The 21716-nt window shown below is 42.8% G+C and overlaps 1 protein-coding gene across 3 annotated transcripts; it reads right to left on the bottom strand.

Annotated features, from left to right (window-relative positions):
- Nucleotides 1-42: 42 nt before the first annotated feature.
- On the bottom strand, nt 43-20899 carry E2F8 (E2F transcription factor 8). Of its 3 annotated transcripts, none has more exons than XM_003411971.4 (13): nt 20667-20899; nt 19341-19468; nt 16375-16653; nt 15877-16033; nt 12337-12651; nt 11957-12118; nt 10113-10250; nt 7697-7900; nt 7092-7179; nt 6309-6840; nt 2143-2275; nt 1634-2028; nt 43-1133 (listed from the first exon to the last, which is right to left on the bottom strand). In XM_003411971.4, the coding sequence occupies exons 2-13, from the start codon at nt 19353-19355 to the stop codon at nt 951-953; spliced, it is 2601 nt and encodes an 866-aa protein (XP_003412019.1). In that variant the 5' UTR covers nt 19356-19468; nt 20667-20899; the 3' UTR covers nt 43-950. The 3 variants fall into 3 exon arrangements, with proteins under 3 accessions (XP_003412019.1, XP_023406558.1, XP_010590490.1); XM_023550790.2 differs by having other exon boundaries at nt 7092-7176; XM_010592188.3 differs by lacking the exon at nt 20667-20899 and adding an exon at nt 19816-20181.
- Nucleotides 20900-21716: the final 817 nt, after the last annotated feature.

The raw sequence follows: 21716 nt of genomic DNA, 5'->3' as shown, positions 1-21716 counted from the left end.
CTGTGGAGGAAATCTGAATCCTCACTGCTGCTTTCTCATCCCTGGAGCAGGGTCATCAGAAAGTACAGGAAGAGGCCTGCAGCTGCAACCCTCCTCTGCAGAGAAGGGAGCCTGGCCTGGAAGAGGTGGTGACTGGGCTAGGGCTGGGTACGGGGTACCCCAGCTCCTGCTTTCCATTGCTTATCTCCCAGGGTGTGTTAGAAAGCACTTGGGACAGTGCTGAGGATCAAAAGGGGGGAAAATGTAGACATGTTTTATAAACTTTGTATATCTAAGGGGAACCCAGGAGCTTAAACCTCCTTACCAAGAATTTGCTCTGAGATTAATTTTCATTTTCACCGACACTGCATGAACTGGCCAAATGAAAACATTAAATACATCTTATAAAAGTTTTAATTTGAACAATTTATGATTAAAAATACATTTTATAAATAATTTTTCCATAGACTTGATTGAGGATTGTTGCCAACTTTACAAAAAGACATACCGCAACAACAATGGATTAAAGAAATTACAAAAAATATAGCTATAGCCCTATTTAAAAAATACAACATTATACATCACACAGCATTTTCTTTGTGCAAAGTTTAACAGAATGCTGTGTTGTTGGGCAGGTCACAAATATTTACTCAAAGGGAAGTAAACTTTTAATATACTTTGCATAATAGTATAAGCACAGTTGAAATAATGAATTTTTTTTCTCCCTAAAAGTTGATATGTCTTAGGTCAGCATTTTACTTTTATTTTGTAGGATTGAAGGCTGAACTAAGCTTTATACAAATATATATGTGTATGTCTGTGGATGAAAATATGAAAAGAACTATCTGCCTGGTTATTAAGTAAACCTAACAACATATTTACATTATTTTCAGGGAATATGTTCTTTAAATCAGTCCGTGTGCATCCTTTCATTTAAACAACTTTTTAAAAACAAAGCCAACATTTGTCAACTAATGGACATCCTCTGCTGAGACTTCTAGTTTTCTCTGTGGGACAAAGGGAGTTCCTAATGAGGTTTGGTTGGCACCATCGAAATCCATGCAGGATGAGCCTATTGGCTTTGTTGGTCCACCTGGGGTACGGAAGAAATTTTCGGCCACTAATTGTGACCCTTTGGGTGTCACTGGGACAGGCTGAATGGAAAGAGAGGAGGAAAAAAGTCAAACCCACATAGATATATATGTCCTAGCAGTCTTAGAAGATTAGGCTGGATGGCTGTGTAACATGTTGGGAACCTAGTGTACCTTGAAATACTTAGACTTGTACGTCTTGATGCATTTTACTTCTCAATTATTTTTTTTAAGGTTAAACAAAAATCTCATGGTAACTCAATAATATTGACCCCTTGGGTACTCTTCCTGGGTTATGGAAGGCAGGCAGGTAGGCCTTCAAGTCCCCCACCCTTCCATTCTTTTCCTCTCCAAAAGAGGGAAGCACAAGCAAGTCTTCCATGATAGTGACATTTGGGGCTTAATAGCTAATTATGTTAACTGATGAATAGAAATTAAGTTATTAATAATTATAACATAATTTATATATAACAAATATTTATGATATAAATTATAAATATGATCAATAATCATAGTAACTAATGATATTAATAACTAATTAAATTAAATGGAAATGCTCTCACCTCTTGTGCCTCTGTCATGGCAACTGATTGTCCATTTGGTTGGTTCTGGCCTGAGACTGGCGAGTCATACCTGGTGGCCCGGCCTTGCTGAGTGCCTGCACTTTCTGGAAGGACATTAACAGCCTCTATTCTTGGTGACACAGGAACAGTAACTGGTCCAGGGCTGGAGGCCACCTGCACATTGGGGGAGATGAGTCCCAAGTGTTGCAGGGTGAAGTTTACAATGGCCGAGCTTGGGTTCTGAATGGGAACAGGGTGGCTTGAAGCAAGAGCCGGGCTGTTCCCGACAGGTACAGCTGCCACGGAAGTTGGTGAGACCATTAGCTTCAAAGGTGTTACATGAAAAGAGGGAAAATTAACAGCAGTGAGTTCAGATGATGTCACTGGAATAACACCTGGAAAGAAAAAGGCGGAAATATCTTAAAAGCACAGGCATTTGTCTGAGAAGTTTACAAGGCTTAAGTGAACCTGAGGCTGACCCACATTTGGAGTGTTTCACAAGTACTCACCTGCGATTGGGGAGCTGTAGATCCTGTGGTTTGGGGAAAGTGTACCTGAGTTTTCTTTACTAGACAAAACGGACTCTGCCCCCAGGGCTGAGCACTGGGTGAGTGGGATTAGGTATCCTGATGGGAACAAGGTCTAGAAAACAAGGAGGAAGGGTTTATTTTACACACAAATACAGGAAGAAAAATGGCAGGTCCCTCTTCCAGGATTAATATCCCTTGGTTGTTTTGTCTTATCAGACCAAAATCTCCAAAGCTATGGGCTATGGGCAGGGTCCCCACCCAGCTGCTGGAGGACAATACTCCTCCCACGCATGGCAATGTTTGCCCTGAATAATACAGACCATCTGTTTTTTAAATGCCACCTGTGGTTTTAGGAAATATCCTAAACCTAGCATCGAGCCTGATTAGGGGTAGAATTCACCCAGCAAAATGACCACACACTGATATCCTAACTCCTGCTGACCTCTTGGGATGGTGTAGGGCTAATTGTCAGAACCAAGTTTAATGCAGTTGAACACCACACATGGCACTGCTGGGTTATCATTTGATCTTTCTTGAAATACCTAAGGTATTTCTCAAGAGGACCCCTGATGGCACAGTGGTTAAGTGCTTGGCTGCTAACCAAAAGGTCGGCGGTTCAAAACAACAGCCGTTCGGCAGGAGAATGATGTGGCAGTCTGCTTCCCTGAAGACTACAGCCTAGGAAACCCAGTGGGGCAGTTCTGCTTTGTCCTATAGGGTCGCTATGAGTCAGAATCGACTCGGTGGCAACGCATTTGGTTCCACAGAAGGTAGGCAAGCATTATGCAATTCATGGTCAAATGTTTGGGAAATGCTGAATTAAATAAATGCAAACAGTATCTGTATTAGAGAATTTCTGAGAGACTTTCATGAGGGCATGCATTGTAAATCTCCTAGTAGGGTATACAGCATGTAGCAGTTCCCAAACTGCTTTTTTGGTAAGCTATTAAGGACTAGTATTCAAGGAAACCGTTTTAAGAAATGTTGATTTACAGCAGGAGTTGGCAATCTATGACCCACAGGCCAAATCAATTTCCACCTTGCCTGTTTTTATAAATAAAGCTTTATTAGCACACACCATGCCCATTCATTTATGTACGGTTTTCCTGCTACAATGGGCCTCTGTTTTCCTGCTACAATGGCAAAGTTGAATAGTTGCAACAGAGACCATATGGCCCAAGAAGCCCTTTACAGAAAGTTTGCCAACTCCCAATTTAGAGTAAAGGAATTATACAACTATATATATATTTTTCCTAGAATTTTAGGTTCTGATGATAACAAGCAAAAAGTCTTGTAATATGCAAACTAAAAGGCACCAGAGTTTTAAAAACAAACTACAGATGAAAAAGAGAACTGATTGACTCATGTTAAAGAATCTGTCTAAAACAACTGTCTTAGAGCAAAAGTTTTAGGCAATAAAGTTCTATTCCAAAAAGCAATCTGAGTATTGTGTTGCAGGTACCCCCCAACCACGTCTGCTTGATACTTTGCCAAACAGAGGCCCCCACGGGTGCCTGAACTGCTTGAAAAGTCTGCTTCAGCCTTACCATGAGCAGGGCTGGCAAAAGCTAAAAGCAGCTCTTGTAAACTGAGGGTCCTCCTTTTATCTTCATCTTCTCTCCATTGTCCAAACAACAGTCCACACTTTGATCTAGCTTTTAATAGGTCCCATCTCTTTCTTTGGGAACTAGTGAATTCAGGACTCACAGTGCTAAAAGTGTACCATGAACTAATTGGGTTTCTTAGATGCTTGGTACTGTTCAAGGTTCCTTGAAAGCTGTAGGAATAGAGAATTTTTAAGGAGTGGATTTAGTTTTACAAATAGCTGCTCTTTAATTTTGGGGCCCTGGCGGTGCAGTGGTTAAGTGTTTGGCTGCACACAAAAAGGTCAGCAGTTCAAATCCAGCAGCAGCTCTTTGGAAACTCTGTGGGGCAGTTCTACTCTGTCCTGTAGGGTCGCTATGAGTTGGAATTGGCTTGAGGGCAATGAGTTGTTTGTTGTTTTGTTGCTAATTTTAATCATGCCCTCTCATGGTACAAGTTATTCTGGTTGCTGGTTTAACTCTTTAAGTCTTCAGTAAAATCTTTAGTACTCTAATCTTTATCTTCCAATTTTGTGCAAACTACACGTACCACATAAACCACAAAATCTTTTAACCTATAATACTAATTCTTTTTATTAAAACTAGAGCTATTAAATTAGCAGGATAGACGAGTTTGATATGTTCCAAATGGAATGTCATCTCATCCTGGCTAGAGTAGTCCTCTCACCCTCCTATCACATTGGCCTGTTTTATTTTCACTGTGTTGTTGTTCTTAGTTGCCATTGAGTTGATTCTGACTCATGGCAGTTCCATGTGTGCAGAATAGAACTGCTCCATAGGGTTTTCAAGGCTGTGACCTTTTGGAAGCAGATCACCAGGCCTCTGCAAGAGTTCGAACCACCAGCCGTTTGGCCAGTAGTTGAGTGCTTAACTGCTCTTATCATTCACTATTTGGTATATTTGTGTTTATTTGTCTTCTCTCTACCCTCGAAAGAGTAGATTCTCAGTAAGTGTTTGTTGAATGAATTAATACATCAGTTTTTTTAAAATTTCCTTGTTCTGGTCAATCCATGCTAAAAAGAAAGGGTCAAAATAAAGTCATAAAGATGAAAAATGAAGCAGGGAGTCATGGAAAACCTATCCACTGAAAACTCAAATCCTGAATAACTAAGTGAGCAACAGGAGACAGTTATTAAATCATACCCATTGGCGCAAAGAGGTTATGGACCTCCCAGAAAACTGAATCAAGCCAAAGCCTTGTGATTTTCCCCTTAGCATGTATATTAAATGCAAAATGATACCATCCTGAGATAATAGATGTTTTGAATAGTTACCATGAAGCCATCCTCAGGGAAGATTTGACAAACTCTAATAAAGCCTCCTGAATAGCAACAGTAACGGATAATACCCCTCAGCTTATAGGGTGCCTTAAAAGGATCACAAGACCCTTTCTGTATATCATCATGTACTAAATCTCACAAATACTGTAATATGGCCAGGGGCAAATATTGAAAAGCAATCACCACCAAAGGCAGGTGCTAGGTTTGCTTTGATTCAGAGCTATAGTGCTTTATACCCAGTGCGTGATCAGTAAAAGCTGGTAGAATAAATTCTTTATAGATGCGGAAAAATGGGGCAGAAGTAAAATAACTTGACTTAACAGGGACAAAATAAGAGATTAACTTCCCCTCCCACGTTTAGTGGTGGTTATTTGATGATAATGTCTTTCATGTATAACTGTCCTAAGGGAGGAAACAAATAATGTATGCAATCGCGCGTAGCTCCTGTGACGTCTGGTATGTATGCCATTGAGTAGATTCCGACTCATGACGACCCCATGTGTGTCAGAGTAGAACTGTGTTCCGCAGGGTCTTTGAGGGCTGATTTTTCTTCCAAGGCACCTCTGGGTGAACCTGCACTGCCAAGCTTTCTGTTAGCAGCTGAGTGCATTAACTGTTGGAATCACCCAGTAGGCACCCAACAAATGATAATTCCTTCCTGAACTAGTCTCCAGGAAAAAAAAATTATCTAGAAAGTAAAAATCTCCAGATCACAGTGCATTAAACATACCTACGATTTCCCAAGATCAGTTTGAATTTTCTATTTACACAAAATAGAAATTTTGTATTGAATTTTTGGCATAAAGTAAAAAAAGAGGGGGAGCAATTTATCTTCTAGGTAACAGATGCCATGACATCAAATAAACATTAGATAATGACTCAGAAGGCAGGAGTTATAGGAACCCTGTACATCCCATCCATCCATTCATTCAGGGTTACGTCTGCTTGTAAATTACTTAAGACTCACGACAGGTGTTTGCATTCTAGTATGTGATGGAGAAATGGATTTAATGGCAACCGCTGGTGCTGCTTTAAAAAGAGACAAATAATCCCTTCTTCCAAAGGCTAAAAATGTCCCTGCTGTCATCCCAGCCAGGGGATTAGCTGTCCGGGGCCTCATTTGGACTATGGGATGCTAAGGAACGGTTCCATGTCTTCAGAGAGGCTGCTCTTTGCTCTGGTGAATTTTACAAGCCACCAAGTTCTCTTCTAATCAACCAGGGAATTGCTACAGCTTTGCAGAGTTCAATGTTGTACTTACTGTGGAGACATTTTCAAGTCCTTTCACATCCTCTTTAAATTTCTTTTTGGAACCACTGTCCTCGAGTGTGTGCGCCCTCTTTGAGCCTCTTTCTCCAGCAGGCTCCCTGTCTCTGTTCTTTGCAGCCTGTCTCTCTGGTGCTGGCAGCAGGCTCCCAGGTTTGGTGGAGGCACTAGACTTTGCAGCATCGTTGGTTAATTTCTCAGTGGTGACGTCTGTGGAATCTTTTGATGCAGTAGCTTTAGAAGAGGGGGTGGGGCACATTGTTGGGCTCAGGCCTTGGGGTGGAGTCATGGTTTGGGCTTGGGCGGGCTGCAGGTAAATGGCATAGGATGGGCCTGTAGGGACCTGAGGTAGGATCACAGGTACTGCTGATGACAATGGGCTGGGGATCAGGGGGACCACCCCCAGGGGCTGTATGAGAGATGGTGCTGTCAGCTCCAGCTCAGCATTTGCTGAGGTGTCTAGTGGGGCCACTGGTTTGCAGTACCCAGATCTTGCCAGCTGCACTTTCACTTTCTTTGTGGGTTCACTGAAAGACAAGATTTTTAAATATGACACAGTGGAAACACATTTTCTCTGAAATGGTCTCTCATTTTAAGTCTCAGATTAAAGCCATGCTTTTATGAAATTTGCACACAATTTCTGTAATGATTATGAGTTACAGAAAAGATTATCTTGCCAGTTTCCAAGGCTAGTGTCTATTCTTACATAAAATGAGTAATCCTAATAATGCAACGTACAAGTAACTCATCCTGTTACTAAAGAGCATTGCCAACCTACCTTGATTGCTCTTCTAACTGCATTTTGCAAATTGCTGCGAGCTGAGCCATTTTACTTGGGAAAGGTGCTGAATTCTGAGAACTCTCTGCTGGTAAAATAGAAAGGGGCAGGGGAATAAAGCTAAAGAACAAAAGTTTACACAGATGAAAGCTCACTGTAGTCAAAGAAACAGGGAACATCCACCTCTCCCCAAAATTACACAGCAATTAAATGATACCAGTTGCCGACAAGTTGATTCCAACTCATGGCAACCCCATATGTGTCAGACTAGAACTGTACTCCATAGGGTTTTCAATGGCTGATGTTTCGGAAATAGATTGCTAGGCCTTTCTTCCAAGGCATCTCTGGGTGAACTCAAAACTCCAAGCTTTTGGTTAGCGACCGAGTGTGTTAACCATTTGCACATCCAGGGACTCCAGTAAAATGATAAACCCCATAAACTGCTTTTTTATCCTTTAACTTATACACAAGTTAGGCTGAGAGAATGTTTGGGAATATGGATACTGAAACAATTCTCTAGAAAGTACTGCAGGGATCAAGCAAGCTAAAAAATCAGATCAAAAGGGATTCTTCCCAGCCGAGTGTTGACATCATGGAAAACACACCTTTATTGGTCTTAACGGGGCTACTGGGAGCAGAATTTATCTTCCTCCGGTCACTTTCTATACTCTTTACTAGCTTGATAAGAGATGGGTGTCGAGTAAAATTTGGTTTCCCACGTGTAGAGAAGAGGTTTTTGGCACAGTTCTCTTTTGAAGACCGTCTTACTTCCAAATCTGAGGGGGCAAAAGGAATGACAGGACTGGGACCTGAAACAGAAAAGGGCAGTGTGTTAAAACCTGGGTGGTTTGCAGACTTACTGGACCCATTGGGACAGTGGAACCCCCAAAATTATTGCCTAAAACTGAAACTATTCCATGAAGTCATCTTTAAACTAAACAACAGTTTAGCTCAACTTGAGCAGTATGGTTTTTTTTTTTTTTTTAATATTGTGGTTTAGGTGAAAGTTTACAGAGCAAATTAGTTTCCCCTTCAACAAATAGTATACAAACTGTTCCATGACATTGGTTACAATCCCCACACTGAGTCAACGCTCTCTCCATTTCCGTTCTGGCTTCCCCGTTTCCTTTTGTCTGGTTCTCCTAACCCTTCCTGTCTTCTCATCTATGCTTTTGGGCAAATGTTGCCCTTTTGGTCTCATATAATTGTTCTATGGAGCACATTCTTCTCAGGTGTTATTGTTTATTTTACAGACCTGTCTATTGTTTGGCTAGAAGCTAGTTTCTGGAAATGGCTGTATTTCCAAATCAGAGGGGTGTTATAGGGCCATGGTCTCAGGGGTTCCTTTATCAGGCCAGTAAATCTGCTCTTTTTTTATCTATTTGATTTTTTGTTCTACATTCTTCTCCCGCCCTGTTTGGGACTCCCTACTGCGATCCCCATCAGAGCAGCTGGTAGTGGTGCAGTGCGCTCTTTTGAAGAATTATGTATATGAGATCAAATCGACGACAGTAACTTGAAAATACAGAGGAGTTTAGGCGACACAGAGCCTAAGTTAGTGGTGGTGAAACAATATGGGGAGAGACAGCAAGAACGGTGATACAACGTGAAGAATGTAACCAATGTCATTGAACTGTATGTGTGGAAAATGGTGAATGGGTGTGTTTTGTTACATATATTTTCACCAGAAAAAAAGCACAGGTGGTTTGGCTTCCTTTTTGGCATATAAAATCAAAGTATAGTTCTAAGGATGATTTTAGAAAAAATGCAACTGTTTTAGAGCACTGGCTATGTGCTTTACACATATTACCACCTTGTTTGTATTAAATAAATTCTGAGACACAACATTTCGCACTTTAACATCTCTTGAAACCACACTGTAGCTTAGAATCAGTGGGGTGCTATAGTGTAAAATTGTGAAGAGATTTTCTTTCTTAGTGATACATAAAAAATTGTGTATCATATAATCAGTGGAGTCTTAGATCTGATGAGATATGGTGATCCTCACGACAACTCCAGGAGTAAGGCACTTCTCACGAAATGCATTCCTATTTCAGAGACAAGGGCAATGATCTCAGAAACATTAACCAGCTGACTCAACATCTCTCTGTGAGTAGCAGGTGCAGCTGGAATGTGAACCTGGTCACTCTGGCCCCAGAGCCTCTGCTCCCAAACCCTATATCCAATTACCTCTCTCTGAGATTATATCCAAAATCACAGTAATTCCACAAACTAGCCATTGTTCTTCCCATTTTACAGGTGAGAAACTGAGTTTTGGAGAAGAAATTTGCTCAAGGACACACAGCTAATAAGTGGCAGAGCTGTGACTAGAACCCAAGCCTGCCCTGCCTCCATGGCCCATGTTCTTGCCACTGTCCATTGTTTCTGAGTTGAGATCTCCTGGAGAATGCAAAATGCCATAACTGAGATGGGGACTAACCAGTTGCTACTGAGTCAATTCCAACTCATGGTGACCCCAGAGGTTTAAAACTAGACCTGTACTCCATATGGTTTTCAATGGCTGTGATCTTTTGGAAGTAGATCACTAGGCCTCTCTTCTGAGGTGCCTCCACATGGATTCCAATAGCCAACCTTTTGGTTAGTAGTCCAGCACTTAACTGTTGGCGCCACCTAGAGACTTAAGATGGAGACTACCTACCTTGGTACAAGAGTGAACTTGTTTCACAAGCATGAACTCATTTGATATTCTCAGCGTACACAGGCAGCACGTGGTCACTGAGCAGCACAACAGTATCTTACATTTTGTAGTGCCTTCCACTTTTTCAAATCCTTTCACACACACAGTTTACTTCCTGGGCACAGGGTGGGTAGTGGTGTAGATCTTGGGTTGCTGATGCAGCCAGTAGCCAAACTTTGTATACTGGCACTCACTTTTGTCTTTTTCACTACTTATGTATGTTCTTGCCATCTGAAGGTGTGAGTAGGAAGGGGAAGGGAGACTATCTCTAAACGTGTATTATTTTCAAAATAAGGAAAGATTGAAAGAAAAAAAATACATACCGCTGTGATTTGGACTGATTTCTGGGCCTGTCCATTTAAAAGCTGGCTTTCGGCCTCTCTCCTCTGTTACATGCACTTTCTTGATAAGATCCAGGCTACTCAGAACATTGGCTATGTCATACAACCTCCTGATTTTTGCTTGAAAAGGAAAGCATATACACTGCTTAATGAAATAATGAAAGATTGAAGGACTCTGCTTCATAAACACTTCACGGATAATACAAGAGCTATCCTAACCATCAATGTCAGACAGAGAAAAATGTGGCTCCTTTTTAAGTTATTCTAGTGATACTGTTTTAATTAAAACAAAAATATTCTTTTTAAATATTTAAAAGGCTCGGTTATTGCTGGTACTGAATTTTGAAATGACAATAGCATGAAAAATGAAAGATGAAAAATGACTTAATGAGAGCACCTTACGGGAAGCTATGTTACATATTTTTTAATAAAAAATCACCATTCCTGGGTATCTTCTAATGGATTCAGAAGAATTTTATGAGCAAACAGAAATAAAGCACCGATGATAAACCATCACAAACAGGAAAGAACATTTACGAAGATAAGACTTATTTAATATAAGCACGGAAAACTCTGTGCCCCGTCAAAATCTGTAGATTTTAGACTGCCCTTATTATGTAATATGTAAAGCATAGATTTGTTAATTCTAGAAATCTTACATATCTTAAAAAGTTTCATTTTAAAAAGTCTGCCTTTACTCTGTCCTGATAGTACAAGATTACAAATTGAGCCCCTTCTTCAAGGCCATGCCAGAAGATGCTCAATTTCCTTCAGCAAATTGCCTGCAGTTCCTGGAATCCGTTTCCAAGGCTGTGACTAATCAGTGAAACGGAGACTTGAAGACTGTCTGGTGAACTGACAGAAAAAGCAGGCAGCTCGTCAGTAGCACTGGGACATGTTTTCTGATATTACAGATCTCCCCAGCCAATTGCCAACACTATTGCCTATACTCTGTACTTAATTTTGTCTTTATAGCTACACTATCAACCTGGGGATTTTGGAATATACTTTGAGACTAATACCGCTTTATATGGATGGGAAGGAGCCTGTGAGTAACAGCTACCAGGCACGCCCCAAGCCTCTGAGGTTGCTTGGGGTAGCTCTCCCTAACCCTGTAGCTGGGTCCTACCAGTTTTTCCTGAAGCTTCAAGTGGTCTGTGGCCAAACTAGCACTTCTTTGTCGTTTGCTCATACCCCCGGCAGAGACCGGCGTGTTGTTAGAAGCAGGCTACTCCCCGTCTGCTGAGCACCTCTTTTCACCCCTTCTCCTGGAGATTCCTGCAAAATCTGGGATGGGGTGAGGGCACAGCTCTGCCTTAAGAGCTCAGTCCAACTTCCAGGCAGATATTTAGCAGATGTTCTGGCTAAAACTCTTCTTTCAAAATGGCAAACCAACTATGCTTCTGGTCATTTCAGGGGACAGTCTTAGAAAGGTCATTTATACTCTGGTTTATGAGAGCCAGTGGAAAGAGTGAAGACCTGGGTTCTGCTACGACTTTACAACTTACTGGTCATTTCAGCCTTAGACACTACAGGTGCTATACCTGTAAAATAGGGACAACGTTATAGTATCAAATGAGGTAACTTTTAAGGACTTGTTTATAAGTGAATGTGTCAGACAGGAGCAGTTATATGTATCTTTGAATCCTACAAGTTAGCTAAAGCAGTATTATCATGGCTTTTGGGGAGAAGTGACGATATAAAAGCACAGTTAGAGATGACCTGTTTATGTAACAAATATATTTGGAAATCAGCTTATAACTAAGAAGCAGATGTTCAAAAATAGGTCCAAAATACAATAGTCCACGGCAGTCCACAGCACTTACTTTTAAATTTGCTTTTATCCAAGTCTTCCACATGGTCTTCCCCAATTAAAATCTTGGCAGCAATTTCTAGGCTTACAATTTGAGGCGTTGACACCAAAAACAGCATCACAAATTTCTGGCTCATCACTCTTAAAGATTTGTCTTTGCGGCTGTTTACAGAAGCTTTGGAGAAGGAGGATTAGAGAATTAAAATTCATGAAGGGACAAGTGACTTCTAAAGTAACAAGGCTAAAAATACCACAACCTGATCACACAGTTAACAACTGCAGCATTTTAACATTAAAGTCAGCAATAGCTTTAGAGCAGGGTTCTCTATGGAATCTTTTCTTCAGACCTAGGAGAAGTGCACGCAGCCTGGGCTTCTCAATACTGCCTCTCACCTGCCCGAAATTCCACTCCGGGGAGTTCGACAAAACACACGTCTGGCTGTCCATCCTGGCCAGTGTTTGATTTGATGATATGGTCCTCTATACTGTAACTCTTAATAAAATCAAACTCTTGTTCGTATTCTTTCTTCTTGATCATCATGATCTGCTCGGCATATTTGTTCTCCTCCCCGACGCTCTTCAGAGTCCCAAGCGTTTTGTTGAGATTATGTCGCCCGTGCCAGGTGTATCTGTTTTTGGCAAGGCGGCTCACCATGTGCAAACTCTCTAGGACGTTCACAATATCGTAAATGCGTCGACGCTCAACATCTGCAAAGAACGCACAATTGCATGTTACTAGGATCAGATTTTTTAGTATGGTTAGAATTGAGGGACTTTTTCTTCTGCGGTTTATTAGTCAGTAGATTCCGGATAATACACCTTTATTAACTATAAATCAACATCTTCATCCAATGAACCATGTGAAGGTGACAAAGACATGTCCCTGCTCTCAAAGGATACAGACAACGGTATGCATTGGAGGGTCACATTTATTGAGGACCTAATATGTGCTGTTCAGCTTTCATTAGTTTTTAGCCATAATTTGTGAGATAATATCATCTACACTTTACTGATTAGGAACCAGAGGTTCTGACTGGCTATGTAACTCACCCCGGGGCAAAGAGCTAGTAAGTGACAAACAAAACAAAAGAAAAACAGTTGCTGTTGAGACGATTCCAACTCATAGCGACCCCATGTGTGTCACGGTAGAATGCGCTCCATGGGGTTTCCAATGGCTGATTTTTCGGGAAGTATATTGCCAGGCCTTTTTTCCTGTGGGTGGACTTGAACCTTCAACCTTTTGTTTAGCAGTCAAGTGTGTTAACTGTTTGCACCACCGAGGAAACCCTGGTGGCCTAGAGGTTAAGTGCTATAGCTGCTAACCAAGAGGTCAGCAGTTCATAATCCACCGGGCACCCTTGGAAACTCTATGGGGCAGTTCTATTCTGTTCTATAGGGCCGCTATGAGTCAGAATTGACTCGATGGCAACAGGTAGGGACTCTTAGTAAGTGGTAAAACTAGGATTTTAATACTTCTAAATCCCATGTTTCCCAACCTGTTTCTTGTTACCCTTCTCACCCTCACTAAAGTGCCTGTGATAGTCATAAAACAGGTACAAAGTGTTATGAGATTGCAGAAAAGGTAAAACCATGACACAGTTTTTTAAAAACCCACATAGAAAATAAAATATATATCCTCCTTTGGGTCTCACTGTGCTTGTTGGTAGCTACCATGAACAACATGATACTAGTAATTCTGTGACCTTCATCAGTCTATTTAGACTGAGTTTTCAATATTCTTCAATGTTAGTATTCTTTGTTCAATATCTTAAACTCACTCTCAATGTTGATTTAAATTCAAATATTTGGTTAAATATAGCCTTTCTCGAAAAGTGTTTATTAAAACACTACTCAGGTTGCATCCTACTGGCTTCTTGCTGCTCCTGGAACTTGCCAGATATGTCCCTGCATGAAGGTCTTTGCACCAGCTGTTCCCTCTGCCTGGAACCCCTTCCCCAGATGGCATCATAGCTCCTGCCCTTGTTTCTTCAACTTCTTGTTTGCATATCTCCTTCTCAAGGAAGCCTGCCCTGACCACAGAATTTTAACTTGCAAAGCACCCCTACCCTCAGCACTTGCGATTTCTCTTATTCTGTTCTACCTTTTCTTTTTTCCATAGCATGTCTTACTTTCTAACATACGTTATAATACTTAGCACTCGACGACTACCCAAAAGGTTGGCGGGTCGAAACCACCCAGAGGCACCTCAGATGACAGGCCTAGCAATTTGCTTCAGAAAGGTCACAGCCTGGAAAATCCTATGGAGTGCAGTTCTGCTCTGCTCACATGGGGTCGCCGCGAGTTAGAATTGACTCAGTGGCAACTAACAATAACAAATTGTTCTTTGCGTATTATCTATTGCTCCCACTGGAATGGAAGTTCCATGAGATCAGAGATTTTGTTCACTGATGCATCCTAAGCTCCTACAACACTGACTGGCACATAGTAGGTGATCAAGATATTTGTTGAATTAAAGGGTTTCTCCTACAATTAGGTGTATATGAAGAATCGATGAATCTAAATTGCATATTCTTAAAAAGTGAAATAAAATTGATATACACATGTATTAGAAAGTCAAGAGTCCCTAGGTAATGCAAACAGTTAAAGCGCTTGGCTGCTAACTGAAAGTTTGGAGATTTGAGTCCATGCCAAGGAAGAAAGTCCTGGCAATCCTTTTCTGAAAAATCAGCACTTTATTTTTCAGCAGTATATGGAGCACAGTTCTACTCTATAGGGCACAGCTCTACTCTAACACACAAGGGGTTGCTGTGAGTCAGAGCTGACTCGAAGGCAATTGGCTTATTAAAACGGCAAAACCTTTCTTCACGGAGTGATGATAGCTACATATTAAAATGCATTGTCCTGCACATCTTTTCAGTTTTATACCAAGATATTTTCATTATTCCAAGGGAACCCCAAATTTGCCACAGACCCCTTTTTTAGCTCTAACTAGATTTAGGTCTAAAATTTTATAAGTGAATAAAATTAAACTGTGTAAGAGAATAAATATAATGGGTCAGGGATGAAGAGAGGAGTAAAAGAGGGGGAAACACAGTAACTTTTGTAAAACACAAAGCTTACAGCAAACCCATGAGTCTTCAGAGAACTACTGAGTGGCCAAAAAAGGAAAAAAAACCCACCAAATTCATTGCTGTTCAACCAAAAACCAAACCCACTGCCGTTGATTCCAACTCATAGTGACCCTATAGGACAGAGTAGAAGTGTCCCATAGTTTCCGAGGAGCGCCGGTGGATTCGAACTGCTGACCTCTTGGTTAGCAGCCGTAGCACTTTAACCACTACGTCACCAGGGTTTCCCATTGCTGTTCAGTCAATTCCAATTCAAGGCGACCCCATGTGTACTGAGTAGAACTGATCCATGTGGTTTTCTTGAATGTAATCTTTATAGAAACAGATTACCATGGTGCCACTGCGTGGGTTTGAACCACCAACCTTCCAGTTTGCAGTTGAGTGCATACCATTTGTGTAACCCAGGGGCCTTTATTGAGTGGCAGACAGTGCTAAAGCCTTGCTTCCACTTGCAGAAGCTGGTTCTCAGAGTAAACTACCATCTATGGAGACACCATTCACCAGCATGGCTCCTCAGGTAAGGGCCATGACAAGATTTCAGAGTTGTAGCTGTGATACAAGTCATAAAACGATGTTGCCTTAAAAGCTTCAGAGCTTTTGAAATGCAGTCAGAAGCAATCTCTGCTGTGATATTCTGCCTTTTTTAAGCTTCACTGAAACTAGAAACTATATGCTTTATATTCTTAAATTAATAGGGTTTTGGGGGTTTACAAATATTTCCATGTGGCCATATTTGTGTCCTTTACGAAAACACTGGCCAGATGAGCATGGCTTACTCTAGAGGATTAAGTCCATAAAGTCATTTTAATTATTAACCGTTTTGGTGACTTCTTTGTATACTTACTAAGTTCCTCTGCTACTTCATCCAGACAGATGTCATTATTCACGGCAGGGTTAGGATAGTTCGGATATCGAGCTAAGAACTTATGACACAACAATCCTAAACTCTTCTCTTTCCGACTAGGTTGAGATTTCTCATATTCATCTCCAGAGAAGTGTTCCTATAAAGAAAAAGACAAATAACGCTTTATTCTCAAATAAAGTCTGACAGATTCATTAGGGGCATTTGCACTCACACGTGCCTGGCTTCAACTGCTGCAAAGTTTGGGAGAAAAAAGGTGGGGGAAGCTAGTACTCACTGCCTGGCAGATCTGAAAGCAAGCTTGAACTAAAAATAACGCAAAGGTTCAGAATTCTGAGTGCTATATTTTGATGGGGTCCAAACCCTTCCATTGCACTGAAGGAGGCTAATAGCAGCCTGGCAGGTGGCAGTGGTTTGTATCGATGGCACTTCCGTAACAGCAACTGCCCCCCAACCCCCACTAGCCTTTGGAAAACCTACCTGTAAACAGTCTTTGGCCTCAGGTAGTCCACTTCTGTTATCAAATAGCCCCCTTTTCTGATCTCTATTGCGGATCTCGGGGCTCACAGCACTGATGAGCATTTTCAGGTTGGCTGTTGGCGTCCACGGTTCCCCCTGGGAGATTTCCTTGGGCTTGGTGGGCGTTGTTAAAGGACCAAAGTCAGGCTGGATCTCTGCCAACACTATATTTGGGGTTGTGGATTCTTTCAGAGGTGTTTTCATTAGTACCTTTTTATGTGGCTCACAAAAGAGGTTTTCCTGGTTCAAAAAAAAAAAAAAGTAAATAATTAAAGCCATTGTAAAACAGGATTTATGAGGGCTTTTGACTCTAGAAATTGTACAATAAGTAGAATGTCGGCCAGGAAAAAATGCCTAATGAGGCTGTACTGTTGATTAAATTTATGTATTTCAGTGACCACTTGACAACATGTTATTCATTCTAATGGCTAAATTTCCCATTTTTAATTTTGCAACAAAGCACAGACCTAAAGTCTTTCATCTCGTTTCAAGAACTAAAGGAAAAATAAAAAACCACCATTAGAACTTGTAACTGTTTTAACTTTTTATTTTAAATTAATTTTAGATTTAGAGAAGAGTTGCAAATACAGTATAGAGAGTTCCCACATACCTTTCACTAAGCTTTGCCTAATAAACCAAACCCATTGCCGTTGAGTCGATTCTGACTCATAGCTGCCCTATATCAACCTTATATGACAGAGTAGAACTGCCCCATAGAGTTTCCAAGGAGCACCTGGTGGATTCAAACTGCTAACCTTTTGGTTAGCAACTATTTGCCTAATAGGACTTAAATTTTTAGGGATCCAAAACTCCCGTTGCTGTTAGGTGCCATAAAGTTGGTTCTGACTCATAGCAACCCATGTACAACAGAATGAAACACTGCCTGGTCCTGCGCCATCCTCATAAACGTTGCTATGTTTAAGTCCATGTTGCTGCCACTGTGTCAATCCATCTCCTTGAGGTTCTTCCTCTTTTTTGCTGACCCTTTTCTTTACCAGGTATGAGTCTCCAGGGACTGATCCCTCCTGATAACATATCCAAAGTACCAGAGATGAAGTCTTGCCGTCCTGGCTTCTAAAGAGCATTCTGCCTATACTTCTTCCAAGACAGATTTGTTCGTTCTTCTGGCAGTCCATGGTATATTCAATATTCTTCACCAAAATCATAATTCAAAGGCATCAGTTCTTCTTAGGTCTTCCTTATTCATTGTCCAGTTTTTGCATGCACATGTGGCAACTGAAAATAGCATGACTTGGGTCAGGTGTACCTTAGTACTCAAAGTGACATCTTTTGCTTTTGAACACTTTAGAGATGTCTTTTGTGGCAGAATTGTGCAATGTAATACATCACTTGATTTCTTGACTGCTGCTTCCATGGGCATTGATCATGGATCCAAGTAAAATGAATTCTTGACAACTTCAATCCTTTCTGTTTAACCTGATGTTGCTTATTGGTCCAGTTGTGGGGATTTTTATTTTCTTTATCTTGAGATGTAATCCATCCAAAACTCCTAGGAGCAACTTTTACTCATGACATTGTAATAAGTATGGGCCTCCAGGGCAGAACCATGTCCCAGGAATCTGTGTATGTGCCTAGTACAATGACTGCATGCAGTAGGAGCTCAATAAACCACCATTGGCATGGAAGAGTAAGAGAGCCAAGGAGACAAAGGTGAGGGCTAGCATATGGTTAGGCTTGTCAGAAAAATCCAGTAGGGAGCAGCAGAGTGCCTGAGAGCAGGACTTCTGACCAGAAAAGTCTGTTCTTGGAATATCCAGCCCTATCACTGTACAGAGGGAGAGAATGGGGCAAAGAGAAGTAAAATTGGTTACCCAAGGTCATAAGGCTGGTTCCCTGGCAGAGGTGGGACTGCTACTTTGAACAAAAATAAGTAAATTAACAGCAGTTCATAAATAAGATTAATAGGGATTATGTTTCTTCCGCTTTTGGACACCAGGGACTTCATACATCCTTCCTATCTGTATCTATTTTAAAGAAAATGCCTGAGATGGCAATAAGTCAAAGAATTAAGAGACCTACTAATTTCTCAGTAACATTAGGAATGTGCATTAATGGGACTAGTTTACATGAGTGTGACACCTTAGGATTGATCAAGTGCTTTTCCATTTGTAATTTCACCAAATCCTGCAGAAGAAGAAACCAAGGCTGAGAGAGGACACACATACACAGGTCTTGAAATTGGGTCTTCTCATTCCAAGTACGGTGCTTTTACCTGAGAGTCAGTACGACGAATTCAAAGGGAGATACCTGAGAGTATGTGCTGACCCAAGAATGGGATTTTTCTTAGGCTCCTTTCCTTTGCCTGAAGCTATCAGGAGCACTATTAAAATTGTCTTATTTGACTAATACCTAAAACTTTTAGGAAGGTTGCACATAAGTTTATTTTCTTTAATCTATCAGTATTTGGACACCCATCAAGACACCCCTGTTGGCAATTTTACAAAATATTTATCTCATAATGTGTTTTCCACCCCTTCATAGTTAAGGAAGCTGACAATTTGGCAAAAAATTAGCTTAAAAAGAAATTCAGTCTCACCTGGTGTCAAATGTCCTTTCTGAATTCCTATTGTTCAAGAATTCTCAGAAATATCAAAATGCAACTAACAAATTTTACTTTCTTAAAAATATCTACTTAATTTGTTCACAGGTTGTAATATCCCAATGCCTTTCCTCTCTGCTTATCTCTTTGAGATTTCCACCAAACCATTAAAAACCAGAAGGATTACTTTAACTCTGGGCAAACCTCCCCCTCTTCAAAAAGTAAATTTCTTTTCCTTCCAGATTTTTACAAAGGTTAACTAAAAAAGGACATGGCATTAATAAGACATTAGATACTGAAAAATTACAGAGTTAGGATGATAGTGCATTTAAAATTGCAAGGGCAAATATTGAAATTAAAAGAGTACCTTTTCGTTTTCCATTCTGTAAATTTCTCACACATTTAGAGTTTCTTTAAAACTGAAAAATCTGGGGTTCCTCTCAGTATGCCGATGCTTCAAGTACTCCAATCGACTCTATTAAAAAATTTAATATCCTTAAAGAAAAAAGAAATAGAAAAAGTTTGGGAAAAATAAGAACCAAGAGATCATCTGCTGAAAATTCATTCACGGGCACCGCTGGTCACAGAAACAAAGACTAACAAAAACCGACAAACTAGATTTGCATTTTATTTTCAACCAGAGATAGAGCCCCACTGAGCAGAGAACTGCAAAAAGGGCCAGGAAAACCGTTCAGCAAACCGATCTGATTTTGCAGAAGCGATCCGCTGCCATGGCTTCAAGTAACCCACGGAATTTCCAGTGACAGCCCTCTTCCAGCTTTAGAGAAGGCAGGCCATATTCCGGACCCACCATCCTCGAGCAGACCTCAGCAAGCACCCACCTGCTCACAGATCAGGGCTCCGGATTGAGCTCTCTGAGTTCAGGTTCAGACTGAGGAGACACGACCTGGATTATCTGGATGTAAGCTCGCATCCAGGTGCCTGAATTTCCCCCCTTACACACACGTGCACGGGCTCAGCAGTAAAGTCTTGGGAAACTGATAGGAAACTTCCAAATTCACTCCCTAAGCGCCAAACGTGCTGCTGGGCATTTAAAGAGCGCTTTACGACGAAGGCTTTTTTTAATAAAAAAATCTCCTTAGAGATGCAAAGTGCTATGCCCTCGTTATTCGGGTGGCCGAGGCACGCCAAGATGTTGGACCCCCCCTCCACGGAAGGCTGCATTTGCTCAGAAAAGCAACCAGGTAGTTTCCTTGCCGCCACCGGCTCAGGTCCCGCGCACTTCCCCCTCCGCCAGGCCAGCTGCCCCTCCCCCCGGGCTCAGTCCGCCCGCCGTCGGCCCGACAGTTCCTGGACAGCATCTTCGCGGTTTCCAGGGCAACGACTCCCGGCCAATCAGAGAACCGGCCGCAGGCCAGCGATTGGTTGGCGGCAACAGGGGCGGGTCCGGACCTTCCGCCTTCGATTTAAAAATTTGGCGCGGAAAGCCGGACCGTGGCCGGCGCCGCCCCTTCGCTGCGCGGGGCTTGAGCGCGGGCAAACCCGTGCCCGGAACCACGGCATCCCCGCCCCTCCCCCTCGCTTGTCCCCGCCCCTCTGCGCGGGAGCTCAGCTCCTCCCTCTAGAGCCCCCGGCGGAGCGGGAGGCGGGAAACGGCCGCCACCACCGCCCGCCCCAGCCGGCCCCCAGCGCCGCGCAGCCTGGGCGCCGTGTCCCTCTGCGTCCCACTGACCTGTCAGTTCAGCTCACGGTTGGAGCCGGCGGGGCTGAGCTGGGACTCCTCGCCACCCCTTCCCCGTTCAGGCCCGGGAGCCCGCGTGTCGGGCCGTCAGCCCGTCCTTCCGCTGTGCCGAGGTGGGTGCCGGAGGGAAACCCCGGGACCCAGACTGGCGGTCCAGCGGCCTGGCACAGGGAACGTGATCGTCCCGGAGCAGTCAAGTCCGCGATTTGAAATTAACCCGCTCCCGGCGCGAGCCGATCCCGCGGGCGGGGAGGGCCGCTCCCCTCCCCCACGCCCGCCTGTCCCGGCCCCGGTCCCCGCGCGCCAATCCGAGCCTCCAGCCACGAGCTGCGGGCGAATAGGGTGCAGGCACCGCCCTCCGTTTCCGCCCCCACGGCAGAGTTGGGGAGGAAAGTTCAACAACTTTTTTTTTTTTTTTTTTGCGAACACCCCCTCCCCTTACCCAAAGTAGGGGAAAGAAGTTTGGCCAGCCCGGGCTCTGCGCTGGGACGCGGGCGCCCTTGCGATCCTCAGCCGTCCCACCCTTGCACAGCCTGAGATCCGCTCACCTGCCCAGAGAGCTCCAGCCGGGACCGTCCCGTATTCCATCCCTGGCATACATACTTGCGCTGCCCCCCGTCTCCCCCATGGCTTCCAGAAATTAGTGGAGGGAGAAGAAGCTTGGCCGACTAGTGCCAAGGATGCGCGCGGGGCCTGGGCTGAGCCGTGAGAACTCAGGTGTTGGCAGGAGGAGGAATAAAGTTAAAAACTCGCCAAGCCTCTTCCCCGCCGGCGTCCGCGGTCTCCCCTCTCCCGGTCTCCCACCCGCTCCTTTCTTTCACCTCCCCGTTGTCTTCCCTCGCTTTTCCCTCTTTTTCCGGTCTCCCTGCTTTGGGCAATTTAAGCAGAATATGTTGTGTCCTAGAATAACAGCATGATTGGGAGACCCTCTAGTCTTACGGCCTCATTTTGCAGATAGGGAAACCGAGGCCCGTGCCTGGGTGGTTTGGCTTCCTACGCGATTCTCCGCCTTTCAGTGTTTCCTCTTTTCTGGGGACGGGT

Source organism: Loxodonta africana, chromosome 7 (genome assembly GCF_030014295.1).
Source record: "Loxodonta africana isolate mLoxAfr1 chromosome 7, mLoxAfr1.hap2, whole genome shotgun sequence".
In the NCBI taxonomy this organism is placed as follows: domain Eukaryota; kingdom Metazoa; phylum Chordata; class Mammalia; order Proboscidea; family Elephantidae; genus Loxodonta; species Loxodonta africana.
Note: the sequence above shows the minus strand (reverse complement) of the source record. Positions and strands in the feature narration are given on the sequence as shown.

What these genes read in the sequence shown, in the direction of transcription:
- E2F8 (XM_003411971.4), bottom strand. An exon ending in AGGCCAAAGACTGTTTACAG is followed by an intron (nt 16,034 to 16,374) that starts GTAGGTTTTCCA and finishes TTTTCTTTATAG; the next exon opens with GAACACTTCTCTGGAGATGA. An exon ending in CGGAGTGGAATTTCGGGCAG is followed by an intron (nt 12,119 to 12,336) that starts GTGAGAGGCAGT and finishes CCTTCTCCAAAG; the next exon opens with CTTCTGTAAACAGCCGCAAA.